At 32.5% G+C, this 23,295-nt stretch overlaps 1 protein-coding gene across 2 annotated transcripts in view; it reads right to left on the bottom strand.

Moving 5' to 3' along the window:
• Positions 1–2,654: 2,654 nt before the first annotated feature.
• Positions 2,655–23,295, bottom strand: part of LOC132749382 (neuronal acetylcholine receptor subunit alpha-10-like) — a 61,929-nt gene continuing 41,288 nt past the window's right edge. For both annotated transcript variants that reach the window (XM_060739112.1, XM_060739111.1), the window contains 6 exons: positions 12,430–12,593; positions 11,508–11,552; positions 8,162–8,271; positions 6,807–6,987; positions 4,793–5,147; positions 2,655–4,002 (listed from right to left, as the gene is read on the bottom strand). In XM_060739112.1, coding sequence (XP_060595095.1) covers positions 3,407–4,002; positions 4,793–5,147; positions 6,807–6,987; positions 8,162–8,271; positions 11,508–11,552; positions 12,430–12,593 — 1,451 coding nt within the window. In that variant the 3' untranslated portion in view covers positions 2,655–3,406. The remainder of the gene's footprint in view (positions 4,003–4,792; positions 5,148–6,806; positions 6,988–8,161; positions 8,272–11,507; positions 11,553–12,429; positions 12,594–23,295) is intronic.

Below are 23,295 nucleotides of genomic sequence, written 5' to 3'. Positions count from 1 at the left end.
AGAAATACTACTACGGAAGTGCCTTATTATGTTTTAAATAAAGTTATAGTTTTTTTGTTTTGTTTTTCACAAAATCTTTGTATAATGATTCAACTGAAGGTTTTAATGATAATAAGTTTGTAGCACTTGACGTAAAGGAGCGTTTAACCAATTAACATGTAAATATATGAAAAGCGTTGTTTGATAATTAGGCTTTGTGCGACATAAGTTTTGTAGAGCAGCAGTAGTGAATATTAACGTTGCTTAGCAACTTAGCGACAATCCTGCAGAAATTAAAAAAAGAAATCCGCCATAATATCGTTACTTACACAAAAAATCACCTTGATACAATTTCGTTTATCATTCAAGACAGATCAATCAATTTCGTATCATTTAAACGATATTTCATATAATTATATGTATTCATAATATTGATGGGACTTAAAAATAAACTTAAAGAAATACTACTACAGAAGTGCCTTATAATGTTTTAAATACAGTTATAGTTTTTTTCTTTTGTTTTTCACGAAAACGTTGTATAATGATTCAACTGAAGGTTTTAATGATAATAAGTTTGTAGCAATTGACGTAAAGGAGCGTTTAACCAATTATCATGTAAATATATGAAAAGTATTGTTTGATAATTAGGCTTTGTGTGACATACGTTTTGTAGGACAGCAGTAGTGAATATAAGCGTTGCATAGCAACTTAGCGACAATCCTGCAGAAATTAAAAAAAAAATCCGCCATAATTCCGTTACTTACACAAACAAGAGCGATCAGAAATCACATGTGTCGCCTCATGATGGCCAATTTCATGTTGGGACAAATTTTGTGACAGACAGACAGACAGACGGACAGTGCACAACTAGACTTGGTACTGATAATTCCTGTAAAGTTTGGATAAAATTGCACCAGTAGTTTATGAGGAGTAGTCCGGACAAGCTTTTGCGTATCTGGCAACACACAGAAAAAAAGACCTTTTTATCAAAGGGCCATAACTCGGCCAAAAATCATTCAACCGGAAAACCCGTGCAATATTCAAAAGGACTTGAGCTACAGATCAATCCTGTAAAGTTTCATTGAAATTGCATTAGTGGTATAAGAGAAGTAGTCCGGACAAACTTTAAAAATAAAAATTATTAAAGGGCCATAACTCTGACAAAAATCATTAAACCGGAAAATGCTGACAATTTGCCCAACTAGACTTGGTACTGATCATTCCTGTAAAGTTTGGATAAAATTGCACCAGTAGTTTATGAGGAGTAGTCCGGACAAGCTTTTGTGTATCTGGCAACGACAGAAAAAAACACCTTTTTGTCAAAGGGCCATAACTCGGCCAAAAATCATTCAACCGGAAAACCCGTGCAATATGCGCAAGGACTTGGGCTACAGATCAATCCTGTCAAGTTTCATTGAAATTGCATTAGTGGTATAAGAGAAGTAGTCCGGACAAACTTTAAAATTAAAAAATATTAAAAGGCCATAACTCTGACAAAAATCACTGAACCGGAAAATGATGACAATATGCACAACTAGACTTGGTACTGATCATTCCTGTAAAGTTTGGATGAAATTGCACCAGTAGTTTATGAGCAGTAGTCCGGACAAGTTTTGTGACGGACGGACGGACAGACAGACAGACAGACGGACAGACAGACAACGGAGAAGTGATCCCTATATGTCGCCACTACTCCGTAGAGGCGACACAAAAATGACTTTGATACAATGTCGTTTATCATTCAAGAGAGATCACTCAATTTCGTATCATTTGGACGGTATTTCATATAATTTTATGTATTCATAATATACTATTGTTCCAATGAAAATACAAATAAGCTGAACGTACAGAAATATAAATGCGACTTTTTTCATATTTCTCATATTTCAGTTAAGAATTCAATATAATTGACTATTATCTACTGTATTGTAGTAAAAAGTAACCAATTACGTATATAATCTTCGTATTGTATTATGATTAAAATCGGTTTAAAGAATGAAATTATAGAAACGAAAAAAGCATTTTATCGAAATAGATGGTGTAGGCCAGGAATGTTAAATCGTGTATTTTATAGTGATACTTAGACAAATTAATGACAGAAATATTAAATTGATATCGATCTAACTTAATACTCAAATCATGCTAAAATGACATTTAAAAATTCTTAGCATGAATTTGAGTATCTGTATAAATACTATATATTGGGCATATCTTAATATGTTGAACGAAATTTAGACGCCTGCAGACAGTAGTTTTAAAAGAAGTCATGTAACTAGAAAAAAACTTACAATAACAGATATTCTGGATATTGTTAGGAGTCATTCTTTTGACAGGTACTTTAACGTTTTCATAGTTCTTTATAACAACTATTGTTAAATCTAAATGCTCTAACCTGATCAACGTGGAAAGCTGGGAAACCGCCATTTTATTTTTTATAAGGAGAAAAGTTTTGTTCCTGTGTCTGCTTAGTATACTCATTTCGATGACATTTTCAATTACAGTTAGACTTTCGTTGTATTGGACCCTACTATCGACTGCTGGCTGGGGCCAGTGTGGTTGGCCATTATTGTTGTTATATATGGACTGGAGCCCACCTGGTCACAACATGTTTGCCTTTTTTCTACAGAAGGAAAACTATTCTTATTAAGGATTAAGAAAATCCATAAGATCATGAAATATTTTCAATTTTTATTAGAGTTCCTTGGTAAAACTTGAACTAAACCGATTACGCATGCGCAATAAGCTAAACGCTTACTATATGATAATTTAATTATTAGGTCATATCATTTTGTTAGTAAAGTCACTTTGAATTAAAGAGCTTAAGCAACTAGATGCTAGTTGAAAAACTAGATAGCTAGATTGTTAAAATCCATATATTACATAATGTAAATGTAATGTTCATTTTACAGTTTATTCATATATTAACAATTACATCATTTATAATTGAAATGGCTTAAATAATACTTAAAAATAATGCATTTCATATGATACATAAAATTAGAAAAACACAACACACCGACAACCATTCTAAGGATACTTTATCTATAAACAAAAACGTAATTGAAACAAAAAACCAGTTTGAAAACGCTAGTTACAAATAACAGCAACAAAACTAAACAGAAAATACAAAACGTTTCTATATACATGACACAACATCCTTGCTTAATGTTAATAGTGATGCATTTCATACATCCGTCAAAAAGGTCACATGACCCGAATAAACTACAAACATCAGTTCCGCTTTCCGCAGAAAGTTTCGTCACTGCTTTCCGCAGAAAGACACCTTTTCTATTCACTCCATACCGAATTTGTCCGGCAAATTCCCATTCCGTGTAAGGCCACATACGGCACAACCAGACAGACATTATCCAGATCTGAATCAAACGTCGATTCAAAACATGTTTCGTTTCTTTCTTTCCTGTCAGTTTTAAGTAACTTGAGGCATAAGTTCTTTGGTTTGCTTAAACAGCGGGTAAACAATCAATAAAAACAACGAAACGAATACAGTGCCTGTAACAAATATCCAGAAAAAGAATCTGTCAATGACTTCCGCTACTTCTATCCATTGTTTTATGTATAACTCAGTTTTGTCTCTTTCATCTTCTCTTGCAATAAGTTCGTCTAGTTTTTGAATAATTAACAGATAATCTTTATTCTCCTCCCGCTGATTGGCTTGCTGCCGTGTCACGTGATTTGAATGATTGTTTGACAAGCCCACGTGCGTATCCCCATTCTCATAATCAATTAAGCAGCCAGAATCACCAGACACAGCAGTACTGATATAATGATATGGTCGCTGTGAACTTTGACCTGGCCCTACACGCCAGTCGTTCCCAGATCGTTTTTGTCTATAATTCAAAAAGACAAGGTCCATACACATTGCTTTTGAAAGACAAGTCAATATCGTTGTCAGCCATCTTGGAACACTTACTTCCTTTTGACCCCTGTGGTTGATGTTTGAGGTCAATACGGCCAGGATTACTGATAATGACGTCATAGACATGACGGTTGTTAAATAAATACCTGGAAAAGATAGCAAAATAAACGTATGCATCTTTCTAAAAAAAACTATAACTGGTAAAATAAACTAGTAAAACTTCAAGAACTATACACTTTTTCGCTTTCTTATGATAATATATTAAAAGAGGAAAACCATTTTAGGTCTACCTCGTCATTACAGTTGTTGAGCACCCGTAAAATATATGTGAATTTCCGCTGATCTAACACAATATGTGAAAGAGAAAATAAGTCAATCATTATGTAAGTTTTCAATTTTATAAACATTTAATAATTAATATGTATTTTTTTAAGAAAATCGAAATGTGATTCTACCCTCCTGTAATTCCTCATATTTATCAATTTTGGTTCCGGATTTTATACAGTCTTTTTTCGAGTTATTCTTCCCGTCGTGGAGACTGGTGTGTGCAATGCGTATGAAGAAAATGTCAGTAAATGGACTCAAAATACAGTTTTAACGAGATCTTTCTCCCGAATGATGCTGAACATTCAAACAAACTCTTACTGAAACATTTATTGAGATTTTGCTCAAAATAACGAATTTGCCGAGTCCGTTTAGTTCTTTACACATATTGCATACTTTGGACACACCAGAACCCACAACGGACAAAATAGCTTGACAGAGCTGCATAAAAAAATATAAGGAAAGTCAGGAGGGTAGAAGCACATTTCGATTTTCATACACGGTCTTTTACAGCACATCTGGAAAATCACCGAAAATTCATATACATTTTTTTAGCCGATGCTCAAGTTTGAGATCCATATATATAGGGTTCACCCGTGTAAATTCTCTTACCGATGAGAGGGACGAAACTTGAAGTTGCCGGCATGTTCTCCGCAACCAGGAGCATGAATACCGAGAAAGCCAGCAAAACTGTCAGGCCGAGCGTCACCTTCTCTCCACTGTCGGGTCTCATCCAAAACCCTGACAACGTTAACGTTGATAACATGACACACGGTATAATAACGTTGTAAGTATAATAAAGAGTTCGACGTCGTATATGAATATAGAACGTGACGTCAGGAAACGGCTCCGGGCAGCAAGGGTAAGTTATGACGTTTCGGATAGCTTCTACTTTGATGAGCTCCCATTCACCATTGCTGACAAACGTTGACAGGTCAACCGGATTATCCCTTGCGTACAGGTCAACCTTCAAGCATAATAACGAAAGCTGATAAAATATATGCGTTAAAAATTAATCTTTCAATTAATGTTCCCCTCCCTCTTGAATTTAGCTTACAATTTTTGCCGTTTTCTTGTCGAATAAAGTATTACAGTTAATCACGACTAAGCAGAGTTTTCTTCCACATTATTCACAGTACAGACATGTGTTAATTCTGCAAACATATACCAACCTATCGACATATTTGTTCATTTGAAAACCCTTTTACCCCTTGTAGCTTAGGGGTTGCCTTTAATGGTTGATGTATAATAATTGCAGCCACCGTTTATCCCTACGTTATCGTAAGAGGCGACTAAATGGGTTCGAACAACTGGAGTCTATGCATATCTTAGCTCCAGTAGGTGAGGTGGTTTTGACCCCTGGTGTTGTTTTAAAGTCTGTAACATCCAGGGTTAGCCAATATCATCTTTCCTGTTTCGGCCCTATGTGACCTATACTGTGATGGTGTTTCGTAAAAAACAAACAAACAAACAAACAAAAACAAACAAACGAAAACACTTTTGTTGAAGAAAAACATGCTCAGGATTCAAACTCATGAAGCCGAGATATGTAAACCTATCGATTAACCTGATATGGTTTAGTGAGCAGTGAAATTGATTTATGACTTTGAAAATAACTTTACGTAAATTGAGCGTATAAGTTGTTTTCGAAAAGTGTTCATAGAAAAAACGTTGTACATCAAAACCAATACGTTCTAGTGTGTCTCTAAAATGATAGAAAAATAAATGTATTATATCATTTTGTAATATCCAATACGCAATTTGGTACGTAGCGCTAAATATTGTATATATTTTTATTTTTCTAAAGCGATACATTTTGTTGTTTCTCGAAATTCGAATTCGAGACAGAATAAATATAAAATGTAAAAACTATTATATGAGATTTCGATTTAAGATTTCCTTTGCATATTACTTTTCACTACAACGCCGTTTATTAAAAGAGGCAAATGTTATACACGTTTGCTTCTTTAAAAAAAATATGCGAGAGGTATTTTTGCAGCTTTAGAAGAATTGTTTTAATTGTCCAAATAGCAGGAAAGTAAGAATTTTTGTTTGGTTGAATTGCATTGGCAAAGAATAGTCGTATTTTAAAGCCGAGCATGCGCATAACAATTTGTGAAGACTGGTTCTAGTTTAAAGGAGACCCATTAGCTTCAATATGATACGCAAAAATGGATGCAACCAGCAATCATTACTAGTACCGTGGAGGAAATTGCTGAGGGAATGAAGGACTTTTTTACGTTTTTCTTTATTATTATTTTGTTGTTGATGATTTTTTTAATCATTAAAAATGTCTGTCATTGTTAATGATCAGTGTTTTTAAGTAAAATCAAATTGAAAATACTGCTTTAAAATAAACATATCTCTAAAAATTAAAAGAAAACAAAAGATCAAAATTGCGGAATCTAAAGCAAACATCCTTCTTTTCAATGACATTCAACTCGTTTTTTTGAAATTTTGATGCAAAATATACATAAAAAATCCATAAACCTCGAAATTTGCTGTTTAACAACTAAATATATGTATAATTATTATATGCATGTACACATTTTAGTTAACGTTGTTGTTGTAGAGACATTTTATAATTTAAAAGTAAAGGATTTTCAATGGCTTTAAACGTTCTTACCTGGAAGCCATCATACGCCCACGAGCCCATTTTAAGCTTGCAGATTTGGTCATCAAATGGGAAATATGTGATATCTATATTGCATGTACTTCGTAATTTCACTATTGGCGGCCAGAACACGTGACCATTCGAGTGGACCATTGCAAGGGCTTGCATATAACCATTGTTGTAGTCATCAGCACTGTAATATAAATATTTGAAATATGTATCAATTGTATTATAGTTTCGGGACCTTTCTGTTGAAAATGTGTCACAGTTAAATTGTATACATATACATGCATAATGCATTAACTGGAGTGTAGGTATTAGCTGCTCGCACTCATGAGCATGCCCACTAATTGGCTCATTTTTTTCTGGAGTTTACTTGTTGTGACGACAGAGAAAGGGATAGCGATACAAATATCATATTCAGATGCCAGTTTATTTGTTACTTATTTCTGGGGTTTGATATTTTGACAACAGGGAACGTGTTTTTATTTTTGCTTATGATATAAAAGAGAAAGAACATTTAAACACTCGGCAATCTGATTTATACTTGGGGGCTACGCCCCTCGTACAAATCAGATAGCCGCGTGCTTCAGTGCTCTTTCTATTGCTAATTACTTGCTATAATGTATCAATTACACCCCTTATTAACGATATGTTGTTCATTTATCTGGGTTTTTTTACGACAAAATCACAATTTGGTAATGCCTAGGCGTTCAGTCCATCTAACCGGCTTTCCTTGATAACTAACCAGTAGTTACCAATTTCTCTGCAAGTGACGGACAACATATCTACAGAGTACCGTTAGGGCCATCGTGATTATACCCTATAATCCAGAGGCCGACAATGCGGCAGTGCAATGGCCACAGTGCGATATCGCGATAATTATAAAATATAAACACTATGAACCTAACGGTATTCCGTATTTATCTAACATGGTTTCTGACTCAGTGTTAAGGGATAAACGGCCATTAGTCTTTCTGACCGAGATAATTTTTTACGGAAAAGTACAAAGGATCAAAGCAGCAACCCCTGTATGGTCAAATGTTTGACGACTGTATTCCAATAGGAGTTTGAACAGGCATTTCAGTGCAACAAAACCACAACAAATCTCATTCATGCATTATTAGTTGCGAAAAACCTTAGGAGATTCCATTATTAGGTGGACACAAGTGGGCACCTGAACATAATCACCGACAGTTTAGTAAGTTAGCTGGAAAACTTCTGTACATAAAATAATCCAAAGTCCTTGGCATGGCACGATTCAAATCTATGAACGTGATTTAAGAAAACACAGCATAACAGAATTTAAAGTCCTCGGCAAGGCAAGATTCGAACCTATACGTGTACGTAATAGAAAATCAACATACCTATTGTAAAGAACAATATCTGGTCTCCAGATATGATTACATGGTATACGAAACACATTAAGGCCGTTATAGTCACCAGGGTCCCACTTAAGCTTCTCGTCGAACCATTCCTGAAAGTATACATGTAAAAAATCCGTTAAAGGAACACGACGCCGCGGAAATGCTTTTGTTATTTCTCTTTTTGTTTTGTTTTTGATGTCATATTAAAGTTTTCAAAATGTTATTCATTGACCGTTTTACCTGTTACTTTTATACATTAAGTATAGTAACAGTGATTTTATATTCAGTATGAAAGTCAATATACTATTTTGTTTACATTTTATCGACTTTTATGACAAATATGTTCAATGTTAAGCAAAACGTTCATATTAGTTTTAAGCAGCTAACATACCCTTAACACAGTATTAAAGAAGTAAAAATGTATATGCTTCTACGGCACAATGTGCCTTGAGAGAAAATTTCAACACCAAGCAATGTGGCAATGTGTATGAATATGTAAATGACTGAATCGCCTGTTGTAAATGTATATAATGCCATTTTAAAATTTCAACACATTCAGTATATTGATTTATCAGAGATGGCAAGTTAAGCTAATTTGCATTTTTTTTATTTCCCGAGATGCACTTTTGTATAATGTTTATAAACGCAAATAAATATTAAAATGAAATACGCTATCCTATACCCTTGAGTCAATTTATCTCCCTTAAATGCGTTATTTTTGAGACTTTTCATGCTGAATCTGCAGATTTTTCCTAGAATGTTTCGATGTATGAAAAATCTTGGGGAAAATCTATCTAAAGTTTTCGTTTTCAGGAATCTTGTTCTGTGTAATTTATCATTAATTGTAAAGATCAATCTTTCATTTTTTGACGTTTAAAATTTCCTGACGTATAATTCAAGTTATTCAAATTTGTCGAAACGTCCGCATCTTGACAGAAATTATATATGATTTGGATCTACTGAAAACATGAGTTGTGGATTATTAAATGAAAAAAGAGATTCATTCATTTGCTTTTTAATTAATGCCGTTATCTTATAAGACAATAATGACGTCACCGGTGAGTGTCAACACATACGAATGTTATGTAATCATATAAAACTCTATTAAATTCACATAGTACAGACATGCTTCTAAAAGCAACATGCGTTCAGATTAATGCTAATTTTCATGAACGTTTTTTAAAATGTTTTTAAAAGTAAATGCACAAATAGCCCTTACAGCGTTAGTCATGCAGTAGAAATATTGAGAAAATTACTATAAAATCAGTCATTTATTACACATTAACATGTTAATCATTACTTAAATCATGATTTTTTTTTACGTTTCTTAAATTCTTAGTATATTTTTCTCAAGTTATATTTTCTTAACATATATCGGCTCATCTGGAAGCATGCAACTTTAAAAGTACATAAGACATATCGCTTTTTCATTTAATTTACAAAAATATAATTAATTCGTTGAATTATTATTTCGTTTAAACCAACGTTATTTAAAAGGAAAAAAGAAGACAAATAGGTACGTATTATGTCACGTACCAGCTTGTACGGACAGAAATAAAGAAATAGAATTTTCTTTGCAATACGCTTCATAATCCTAAATTGCAGCTCAGACTTCTATACACAAAACGTAACGATCTAATGAAGTGACATTTTCACATGAGCTGTCTCACAAATAACACCCTTCGTGTAAAAGATAATCAACTAACTTGGCATTTAAATGGCCAAGCATTAATCTTGCCTTCATACGTGGTCAGTTATTGCCAGTTTTCTTATCCTCTTCAACAAATTCATCGCAAAAAAGTATTAACCTAGCTGTCCAATGTATGACGTTTTGATCATTGAAATAGTTTTGTCTATCTTGAAAAATACATTTTTTGAAGAAAAAAAAACAAAAACAAAAAACGTTATTCCATTATTATAATAAGGTATTCGGGAAAAAGACATGGTATGGGGATTGGTGCATGAGTTTTGGGTTAAGCGGGTCGAAGCACATTTGATTGAGCAGATGGAATCACAAACCTTGGATTCAGGCGATCTTACAACATACCCTGGGTTCAGGAGATCAGACAACAAAAATTCGGTTGAAGATATTGAACCAGAGGCTTTAGGCTGAGGAGGTCGAGCTTCAGACGTCTGTTTGAGGAGATCGAACCACAAACCTTTTGTTCAGTAGTTCACACAAAGACCTTGGCTTAAGGAAGTCGAACCACATAGCTTGGCTTCAGGAGATTTAATTAAAAAACCTTGCAATCAGGTGATCTTACCGCAGATCTTGGATAAAGCCAATCGAACCCAAGACCTTGGAAGGTTGAATCACAGACCTTTAGTTGAAGAAGTCGAACAACGGGACTTGGATTCGAGAGGTGGAAAGAGATTATCGAACCTCATATCTCTGATTCAGATGTTTGTTTGCAAATTATCGAATTGTAGTCTCATTTCTTTCCAAAACATTTTTTTCTGACAGAGATACCTAATGCCACATTTTCATAGTTTTCTTAACGAAATTGCATATACAATATAAATGAGCCGTGTCATGACAAAACCAACATAATGCGTTTGCGACCAGCATGGATCCAGACCAGCCTGCGCATCCGCACAGTCTGATCAGGATCCAAGCTGTTCGCTATCAGTTTCTCTACTTGTAAAAGGGTTGGTAAGCAAACAGCATGGATCCTGATCAGACTGCGCGGATGCGCAGGCTGGTCTGGATCCATGCTGGTCGCAAACACACTATGTTGGTTTTGTCGTGACGCGGCTCAAATGCTTTTAATGAAAATTTATTAGACTAATTCTTTGATCAAATTTAGACCCTGTAAGTGCATAGCATTTTCTAGCACGAGTGGGAGTGGGTACAGACATTTACAGACATGTATGCAGACATTTATGGGCGACATGTTATAAATGATAGTTGAGCTTCTTTTAACACGCTATTTTGAAATAACTTTTCTTGAAAATTGGTTAAAAATTTAGAATAGACAAACATTACATGCAATGGATGCTTTTCAATCATGAAGTATTCTTTGAGGCATTTAACAAATATAAACCCGCACACACAAAACTTTGCCGGTATTTTGCTGATAGCATTTGTCCAGAACAATGCTTATGAAAAATACTTGTATACTCTTTTAGAGCCTAGTGACAGAATGAAGGTATCGTATACGACAAATTATTGATTACGCCGATATATATATGTGTACATATTTCAGCATTTCGCAAACAGCATTAACTTTCAGATATAACAACATAGGTGGGTATAGCCAAGTTTTAAGACGTGGCGAGGCATGGGGCCTGTAAAAGATGTCCAAGGCCCCGCCTCAACTTTATTTTATTTCCTACATGTTCTTACCTGATCAAACCAAATATTCGTTGAAATCACTTGATTCCTTTCATCCTAAAATAAAAAGTAAATCTTGTAAAAAATAAAATTGTTAAATATAAAATATAAAACATGTCTTGTAAGCACGTGAACAACATGCTAATGTTACCAAATTTTTTCTTGCAGGACCAACACTGCGCGTTTGTAACGTTCATTTTGATTGGTTAACGTATGAAACATATAAATATATACAATATTACTGAAAATGCATTAAATTAGTTTCATTAAAAGAAAATGAGTGCATAGTTTATCTAATTGTAATTAAGACTTTTGGCAGGTTAAATGGCCGTGTAGATACGATTGTTTGCCATATAACCATCTCTTAGCGACTCAGGTTATATAAACTTAAACCATTTATACAAAGTTATAACACTTACCAAATTCTTTTAAAAATCTCTAAATTACTAATAATAAAATGTACACTTGTGGGAAAAATACACCACCATATCTCGCAAAAAATCACCTTAAAACGTAGTAAGAAATTTCATGTAAGTTGCTATTTAAAAAAAACAACAACAAAACAAAAAAATATTACTTGGTGACTATAATTATTTTGTTTACGTTATATCACTTTAGTTGACGTCATTGTCCGGATGTACTTTTGTAAAGATAAGTCCTTCATTTGCGTATCGTGACATTTGAAAAGTGCTTATGTCACGGACATGACTTATGTCACGGATATGACTAAGTGTATATATGTTTGATTGAAACACGACATCACTATGCTCAGTTGTTTGACAAAGAATGTCAATAGCTGACAAAATACACACACATCATTTAAAATCCCAGACTCAGCTTCAAGAACAATTATGGAATGTGCAGAGTATTTAAGGCCCCCTACACCGGCTTATGCTTTATTCAATACTCAGTACTCAATAAACGGTATATTTACCACATCAAATATTTGTGTAAGCGTTATCCCGATAGAAACATTGACTGGGTGTGCGGCATTGTAGACTGGTCTGGTGTTGTGATCATAATTGGTCATCAGGTATTTAAAAAGTCTTTGCTCATCCGTTGGTTCTTTCTGCGTCTTGGTTTTGTTGTTCCGCCCAGCTGGAAAATAAAAAAAAATGATATGGTTTGTTGGCTTTGTTTGGTTTTACGGCGCGCACACACAATTTAGCTCATATGTCGCTGAAACAGGAAAGATGATTTTAGCTAACCTCATGTGTCACGAACTCAAGCAACACCAGGGATCAAAACCACCTCACCTGATTAAGCCAAGAGATGCATGGACTCAAATAATTTGAACCCATTCAGTCGCCTTTTACGATCACGCAGCGATAAACGGTGGCCTCATTCCTTAAAGGCAACATTTGAGCCACAAAAGGGGGGATATTATGAAAAATTAATATTCAAACTATACTCTATGAAATTAAGAATTAACAATAGAATAAACAACATATGCATCTATTTAAATAAGTCACATTATGACTCAGACCTATAGGATTGTGAACGGTTATTAGCGTTTCACGGCGGATGAATTTCTTATTTTTTTTCGACAGACGACAATTTATCGGTATGATCAAACAAATATATACAATGACATTAATATTGCCTGTAATCCGAGTTATTTCTCCAAAGAAATAATATTCTATCGATTTTATAACAGAAGTTATTTTCTGGTCAGTATGTTAGCAAATGAAATTCTGGACAGACGAGATTTCTTTGAGAAATGAAAAAGAGCTTTGTGAAAATCACACTCAGTTTTAATGAGGCTGTTCATGGACAATAAAATGGGCCCCTTAGCACCGGCTTTAGCGGTATTTAACCTTAAACACTTTAACAAACAATAAGTCTAAACGTAGGTGTCGAGCTAGGAGGCTTAAAAAATTTGACGCCTTATTTTATATTCAGTTACTTTTTAACATTATATTTTAACTTGTGTTTTAGACTTGTATTTGCAATAGAAAATATACAATGTATAGAATTTACTCCATTCGATAAAAATGTGACACTTTACATCTTTAACATTCACTTCCGGCTTGGCTTGTACATGTCATAAACAGGGTTATCACAGATATTGATAAACAAAAAAGGTAAGCACTGGCTCAACTGCTATTTTATTTAATAATAAAGTTTTCAAAAATTACAACGTTGCATGTGCCTTGTTAAAAGCAAAGCGCATGACAAATACTTGATTTATACGATTACAAAAGCACTCTTATCACCGTTTGACTATCGTTGACAATAATTTGTTTTATCGTATTTTTTACGGCGCACTAAATAGGTCATAAACAGATAGGCATAATAAGCAAAACTCGTCTGATCAAAACCACTGTGTTACACAATATCTTTAAATGCTTTTGTTTAAATTCTCTACTGTCTTTGGAATTCCTACATAACAAGCTGGACAAAGGTGTTTTTTTGTCCGAGAGTTCGGAAAATTGTCGAAAACAATGGATCTGTTCCCCTGCCGATAAGATAACGCAAAAAAATACGACACATTTATGAAGAAAAAATCTTAGGAGTCGTGTTAAGTACGTTTTCACTTTGTTGGTGTAAGGTTTAAAAAGCTCTGGGAAGCTGAAATAGAACAAACATTAATAGACGAGGAAAAACAACACAAACAAACAAACAATCAAAAAAACAAAAATACACAAAAATGCACAAAAAAACACATATCATTTACAGTCTTGTAGTATATTTGCTTAAGTTTTACATAAAAGACTGTATAATCGTACATTGAATTGTCTTGGTACTTTTAGTGTATACGAATTTGTTTTACTTTGAACGTGTCTGAAGCTATAGGCTTATTGAACAACTCGTGCAAAGGGTCTTTGAAACAACAGCTTGCCCCTGACAGGGATTTGAACCAACGCAGGAATCAATCCTTAGATTACCAATTGCGCATGCCTCCACGTTCTAGTCCTTCCAGTATAACAATAATAAGTTTTGGTCATTGAAAACACGACAGTTTTGTAGGAAGTATTTTTTTCAAATTCCAATTAATTTCAAGCTTTTCTAGTTGAGAATATCGTGCTATTCATAATCATTGCCGAAGATTGTCCTTTTGACTTTCTGACTTTAACGATTATTTTTCTCACAATAACTTTAACTGAATTCAAAGAAACACGGATAATTGATGGGTGATCAAGACTAAAAACAAAGTTGCGTGACAACTTTTTTTAATATACGGAAATGTTAAGATTAAGTCACGGAATGATCTTGCTGATTTTAATTTTATATAACGTTCATGAAGAAAGGTTAAAAGCTAACACTATGTATATTCCCCCTTTTATACCAAATTAAAACGAGTTAAAGAAATTACTGATTTGTTTTTAGAGTGTCTGTTCGACGATTGTTCTAGAGGATGCATATAAAAAATTAATTCCTTACTGCACGAAGCCTAAGAATATCAACCATACATCAACAATATGTATTCCATGACAAAAATATATATCATGATGATTATGAATATAAATATGTTCTTTGATAAATACGTATTTAAAAATCATGCTTAATTTACAAAATAATTTTGCTGTGGTTGAAGATGTGTGTATAATGTCTTTTTGTCGTCCACTTTAATCATGTGGTATTAAATTCCACATTTTGATTAGCTATTGGCAAGCGGTGTAAGGGGGGGGGGGTGTGCACAATTCTTGTCAATTGTATATGACACTGGTTTCCCGTAAACAGCGACAAAGATGGACCAAATCAATGATGATGCAAAAATCTATCACGGTACCTGTGACTGAGTATCATCCTTGTACTTAAGATGCTGCTCTTCTTGTTCGCCAAAATAGCTCAATCAATCAGCCATTGCTTTCTTACAACAAACCATCGGCTCATTTAACTCGAAGCCTCATTTAATTTGAAGATTTATTTCGAATTGACGTGTCTATGAGAGAATTCTAGCAGAGAAGGTCAATACATTTTCGGCTTCTTTTTGTAAGCCGTGATAGATAGGAAATCTTGATGATGAATAGTCTTAATGTAACTAAAAGTTAATCCATTCATCATAAGTTATGTAAATTTTGTAAATTTCACATATTTGCGTGCATTGTAAGATGAATGGGCGCCGCACGAGAGGTGGGACATTTGTCTATTTTGTTTGCCATTTCACTTTTTGTTTGTTTGTTTGGATTCACACAAATTTCAATACATTTGAGATATATCTTGGCGGTAAATGACTTCCTGAAAAAGTAACCAAACTTAATGTCCTTAGAAATATATCACCCTACTGATGATCAGATCAGCGACTATTGCATTATAAATCCAATGCTCTCTGGTTTGAGCTAAGCGGGTGGACTTTGTCAGTTCACTGTTGTCCAACTAAATATTGTATATGATATATAACCACGTGATATCATTCACTAAAGTACCTTATGGCTCGAATTTTAGTTAAACATTAGCCTGGCGGCTACCCGTCTGACTTGCACATATAAGTCGGGTGCATGCATAGTCTGCACCATTTACTATTCATTCTACATGTATATGAGTTTTTCATCAAAATAACCATTTCGTTTAAGGTATTTTGCACGGAAGTATTATGAAAATAAAAATGAACAGATGTCAAAATGGAAGACAAATAAAAAATAAAGAAATAAATAAAGAAAGAAAGAAAGAACCAAATAACAAAAAATTAAAATAGGATAAAATAATATGTTGAATAAATAATGTAAATAGTTGATGATTGTACTTTATGTCACATTATTTATAATTAAAGAAACCTCACACTTTCACACAAGTTGTTTTTTTTATTTAAATAACCTTTGATTCAAAAACATAAGAAACAAATCATTGATATATATAATATAAAAAAGAATAGAATATTCGCATTAAGCAATTTAACTTATTTCATCACCCATACATGAAATGACATAAGAACAAAATCGAAAAGAAAATAGTGGTATTTGTCATCTAGGTCGTTTACGTTACAAAACATACATTTTCCTAATTCTTCTTTTAACATATAAGAAATCCGACACGAAAATATATGTCTTTGTTTCCATACTCCCCATTTAAATCAGATAATAGGCACTCCTGTCTCTGGCCAGGGTGGATATAGATATGTAAACCGGTAATTTTTCCATTTCTCTAAAAGTCTTTTGAAGGTATGTTAACAATATAACAATGCTTTTCTAGTAAAGTAATAATCAAATATACCAGAAGTGTTGTATTAATTTATATCTTCATTCTACATAAAAAAAGATTTTAAGAAAATCACTTAGCGTCATGGTAGGAAAGATGGCTTGATTTATCGACATGAGCAAAATGTTTTCAGGAAAAAGGAATCGTTGAAAAATATTTTCAGTATAAATGGAAGTTTATTTATGATTATACAAATGAAGGTTGAATGATGATTACACAAATGAAGGTTGAAGGATGATTACACAAATAAAGGTTGAAGGATGATTACACAAATAAAGGTTAAATGATAATTACACAAATGAAGTTAAATGATGATTATACAAAAGAAGGTTGAAAGATGATTACACAAATGAAGTTGAATGATGATAACACAAAAGAAAGTTTGAATGCTGATTACACAAAAGTAGGTTGAATGTTGATTACACAAAAAAGGTTGAATGATGATTACGCAAATGAAGGTTGAAGGATGATTACACAAATGAATGAATGGATGCATGAATGAATGAATGAATTAATGAATGAATGAATAGATTACGCAACTTCTGAATCCATAAAAAAACTATGACGTCATCCGCAAAATTTATTATTCCGAAGGTGAATGCAAACTTATGCATATTACAGTACAATAATACTTCATTGCATTTTGAGTTTAATGTATCTTAATGATCTCATTTAAAAGCATGAACCTAAGTGCAAGATCTTATTAAAAGAGATTGAAATTACTAAATTCACTTTCACATTGCATGTTGTATTGTATTTAAACGTTGTATGGGAATGTATTACTATAATTTGTTTATTTAATATTTGAAATTGTTCAAAACACACCAAGTTCTGTTTCTTTAATCAATATTTTATACATCTCTGATCGGGAAATTATTCTAGAAATGCAAATAGTAGTCCATGGAAGCAACTAGTTATCTATTTTAAAGAATTAATCAAATCGACAAAAACCGGAAAAAAAATACTGAAAAATATATAGATAACGAAAGATTCAATACACCGTAAGAAGGGAATAATGTTATGCTTATTTTTTACTAAATGTAATGGAAGCATTCTAAGATGTAAGTATATATAAGAAATTTAAATAAGAATAGAGCTGAACGAAAATGGTGTAATACAACTCATTTAAACTTTTCACGACCTTTGAATATAGTAACAGAAACATTTTCTGCGACATAGAAACTAACAAACAAGAACGAAAACAAAAATAAAACCAACAACAACAACAAAAGCAAATTTCCCGCCATCTAGCACGTTGTCAAGTTATCTGCCCCTGAATTTCAAATTTTGAAAATCTTTTTATATTCTTGTTATTTCACGATAACTGTGCTTAATGGGCCTTGTTATTTCAGGAAATTGGTTCGTTTTTTAACTTATTTAAAGAAAGTTGTTAGTGTTTTGTCACTTATAAAGGAAATGTGTTCAATATGTAATATGTAATAAAACGTGCGCATTAACTGTACCTATGCATTTATCTCTTTTCTAAAAGGAAAATCGTTCATATTCACTCAAACTGAATTCTGTTTGAAAGTTTTTGTTACGTCATGTTGGTTTGGAAACAAGGAAGCAATCAGTCTGTTCTATGTTCGATAAAAAATGCTTCGTAATTGATTGACTCTATTTACATAGAATGAAATGTTATGATTACTTAATCCATTATTTTGTATTCTTTTGACATAAGGGGATAACAAATATCTCTTCCTGGATGGTCAGTTTACCCACTCGTATGTAAATTGACGAAATTATCTGTAAACAATATCCCATAGGAAATGTAATATTAACGAACTTCGATTGATTTTGACAAATTTTCTCATTTGTTATATTGATTAAGAAAGTAATCTATCTACAGTGTGGGAAAACTAGAAGCTTCGTTCGGAACTATGTGTAAGCATGAAAATCAAAACAAAAAAAACACAACAGAATGCAAACGAGCTATGCACTTCCTATTGTAAAAAATGGTAAAGTGGAAATCCCTCGAGAGCGAAGAAAAGAAATGGAAGAGTGAAAATTGCAGACTCGGTTTGATTCAGACTCTATATGCGAGAAATTCAAAAGTATGGTTCATCTAGTATGCCCCCTAGCACCGGTTAAGCTTTGTAGGAATAATTAATCAAGAAAAAATATAACAACACCAAGAAAAATTAGGTTTTCAACATAATCTTTCTATAAAACAATTCCTTTTATATCATTATTGTACTGTAATGTGATAATGATAATAATGATAATAAAATAATAATAATATGATGATGGTGATTATTGATAATAAAAATGACAAACAATCGGAAGATGTCGGCTGTTATTCATAATAGCCTCGAATTTGTATGGATAGTATGTTGTTCTACCATGTGGTTTTCGATCTAAAAAAAGACAGGGAGTGTTATCTTATAATGAACTAAGAAAGTATATATTTGACATTTAAAGTAAAATAAAATCTAATTCAGTAAAAATTCTGATTGAAATATATTTAACAATCATAATCAATTTTGTAACAGCCCTCTGAAAGATTATGAACAAATGCGATTTTTTGACAACAGATAAGTAAAAAAATTTTATGGTTTTATATCATAAATATAATGCTCAAATGAAGATTTATCAATATTGTAAGTTCCAAAAATCATTATTTGTAAAGATATTACCGATTTACATATCATGTTAATAAAGGGAGGTAATTAAAATGTATTTTCTATAAAGTCTAAGTTAAAATGTTCAATAAGAAATGAATGCATATATTTTAATGATTACATATGTGGACACATATTTGAACATATTCCACAAATTCTTCGGTGTTTGAAAATTGTTTTGGAAGCATAATTATATACATATATACACTTTACTTAAGTGTAGTTTACAATAACAGGCTCTTGAACAGACCTTTTTTGTACCATGATAATAATAAGTATATAAATTACGTACTGTAAAGAATATATCTATCATTTAGGTGGACGTTTGTTTGTTTGTTTGTTTGTTTCATTTTAAGCCTTTTCCTAACAGTATTTCAGTCATATAGGCGGGTAGTTTCCTAACCATCGTTCCTTGAGAGTTACACCAGTACTAGACTACCTTCCTCCGTGCTAAACTACCAAAGCATCTCCCAGGGATCGAACCCACGCCAGAGAGGTAACTGGCCTTTTACTCGATATATAATAATAATAATAACAATAATAATGATCAACCACTACAAACGTAAACAAAAATATAAAAAAGCGTTTTAAAATTGATGTGATCACTGTTGGATATATAATTTCTTTCTTGTAATCCAAAATTCTGTGAATTGCAAATTGTACATGCATTCATCGGAAGTCTCTGAATTATCTTTATTGATCTGTGCCTTTTGAAGTCAAGACGTGTTTTTTCAAGGTTCATTAAATGGTTTAACGACAGTCGGACATTAGCGCGATGATTAAGGTATTTTACGGCGTTCTGTCAAACTGCATCGCTTTGTATTGGAATAGTCTGAAAAAAACTAAATCTGTACACAGCGACGCTGATTGTTTGATTTTCACCCCGACAATAATGTGAAGAGAGCCGTAGCTTTCATCGTGGGAAATCTAACTTTCGATGAAAATTCATCAGTTTAAACATTAAACTTAGCGTTTGGTGGGTCAAATCATTTTTACTTGGAGCAAAAAGACATACACAGATATTTTTAGATTAAAAAATGTTCTCTTTTTCACCTAAAGGCTTTGTTCCATTATCAAAGTTTCATTTTATAAGCACATACAAACACGTGTTTTTTTAAGATTAAATAGATTAGGTCGTAAAAAACGAACTATTTTGTGAACTACTAATTTACATTATCAATGTAGATGTGAGCATGCAAAAAAGCAACGCCTTACATTGCTCTAGTTAGTTTATGACCTTTGCAAATTATCTTTGATGGAAAAATCTCCCGTTTTCCGCTCGTGTATGAAATGGGGCATGCAGGGGCATGAAATGGGGCATGAAGGGGCAACTGTTTATCAGCAAAGGCCAAATAGCAGTTTTAACCTATTCCGACCTTTAATAATCGGCGTACTCTTTATTTTCACATTTAAGTGATTTACATAATAATACAATGTTATAAAGTGAAAAATAAACATATATACAATTTCGCATAAATATGAAACATTGGTGGTAATAACATGCATAACATATTGGTTAAGAATTAACGATGCAACATGAAAATATAAAGTGAAAATAGCAAAAATCTGAATTTTATACTTAAACTTAAACATACTTTAATAATAATAATAATAATAATGAATTTTTTATTACGAAAAAGTAAAATACAAAGTTTACACAAACAGGGTAGAATATGATAAAAGAAACACAAAGTCCGTGTTGTGGGGGGTTTGTTTGTTTGTTTCAATTTCTTTCTTTCTTTCTTACGTTCTTCTTTTTTTTATTCTTTTTTTTTTGTTTTGTTGATTTCAAACTCCGTTCGTTGAATTTTATTATACAAGAAATGTGGCTTTCTACCGAAAAAGAAGCAAAATTAGAAATTATACTGTGTCGGAACGTAAAGTGAAGTTTTATGTTGAAAGTCTATATGTATTCCGCTCATACTATCCTTTTCCATTGAAATTGTTTCTTTCATGCTTATCCTTCTCATTCCACATTGCACAGCTTACTGTTCTGTCTACTAGAAATTAGATATTTTCATTTTGCATACATACAATTTGCTAATATTAAAATTGAGTTTGCGAAGAAACGATATGTCAAGTCACAGCGACACTGTTAAGCGGCTTTAAAACATTTGAATCAACAGCTACCGGTGTCGGCCAAATGATTTTAAGACATAATTTTACACCCTTCATCAACGAATGTTTCTGTGAAATAATGACAGATGATAATAAAATGAGAAAAAAAACAACAACAACAAAAAATCAAACAAACAAACAAAAAGACAACAACAACTGCCAGTAACAGTTTAATCAATATTCAATATTCGACATGCAAAACAACGCTTAGAGGAAAAATGGTAAACTCCTCACAGTGATTACCTCCCTTTACAGATTGTAATCACTGCCTTCGCAGACGTCACATGATGATGAAAGTCACATGACGTAACGTTGAAATTCAAATGTAAATATCGACCGTTACATAGAAAATCTATCGTCATTTTTCTCTTTCAGTTTTATTTTTAACTTTTCGTACCTAGGTTTGTTTTAGTTTATCAAAAATTTATCAAAACTATACAAAATAATAAAAATTAAATTCAAAAGCTAAAAAATATAAAATATCAGAAATTCTGATATATCAGAGATCTCTGTATTGATAAGGGGAGATCACTGCGTAGGAGATTGGAGAAATGGGCGACATTTTACGGATGCAACACAGTATTACATGTAAACCCTCACTCTAAGTGTTAAATAGTACAAAGCGGTAAGCAAATTCTGAGATACTATTTATTTTTTTCTTGTTGACAAAAAAAGAATGCGGTTTTTGTTTTAAATAAGCCTATATAATCTTTTTTTTATTTTTGCCCTTGACCGTTTTCAAATATTAACATCATTATTTTTGAATGGTAAAGTTGATCAAATAGCAGCGTATATTTTTAAAGACACTGGTTCAACCACTGATATTATTCACTGTTATCTAATTTCGATTTTTGAAAATAATTATCTGTAATACATTATACCAGTCCTGTACCTACATTTTGTAATGTGAAGAAATATTTTGATTACTTTTTTATATATTTTTGTTTTGATTATCACTTATTTGCTTTAGTACCAACAGCTTATTACATGATTACCGCTTCCCTTTTAGTTAAAGTACACTAAGAATGTCTTATGTATTTTTTATGTTGTTGTTGTTGTAGAAAGTCATTTTGTACGGTTTTATGTATTCGAGGAACCATAATTAACTAAATAAACTTAGCCGTCCATCTAGATTTACTGGCCGTCAGATTTTATGCCTTTTCAATTGGCCGCATATTGCTATAACGAACGAATTAGCGACGGGAGATTTCCGTGTTAATCCCGAAACCAGTATGCTATTTATATTGTTTAAGAAAGCATATATAATTACAAAATGGTCAGCTTTACTGATTCTTAATACATGTATAAATACTATTTCATTACAAATCCAAAAGTATGATACAAATTGATATTATTCTTTGGCTCTATTTTCTGTTTACACTTTGTTACTTTTAACAGCTTTAAAATTGATGTTTCAAAGTATATTATAACTTCAATGCTAGTATACGTTTAAACTGAATTGTTATTTTTATACTACAAGTATGTGTAATTTAATACTTAGCAAGTTTAAATACTAGCTAAAATTGTATTTTATATTCAGTTATATTATATTAGTAAATGTATTAATTAAACGATACTTTTTATACTTTTTACATATCATCACGATACAGAATGCAAGCATATCAGTATATGAATCTATATCATATAAATATTTAATGTATAAGTAAAAGCGTTTGCCCAAATCACCTTTAAAACAGAACGCCTCCAAATGCCTTCCTGCTAATTTTCAATTAAAAGTTTGAAAATATATTTAAAAGTAAATATTGTGAAGTAATCAAAAAAGTAATTTACACATTGCAAATGGCACTTTCAATCCACGTAATTTACCCCCCCCCCCCCCCCCCCCCCCCCCAAATAAAAAGAGGTCAAAATAGGCAATATATCAAAATAGCCCTTACTGCGTTAGTCACGCTGTTGAAATA

This window comes from Ruditapes philippinarum, unplaced genomic scaffold, assembly GCF_026571515.1.
Source record: "Ruditapes philippinarum isolate M1 unplaced genomic scaffold, ASM2657151v2 ctg1330_1_1_1_1, whole genome shotgun sequence".
Lineage (NCBI taxonomy): Eukaryota > Metazoa > Mollusca > Bivalvia > Venerida > Veneridae > Ruditapes > Ruditapes philippinarum.
This window is presented reverse-complemented; position numbering and strand designations above follow the sequence as displayed.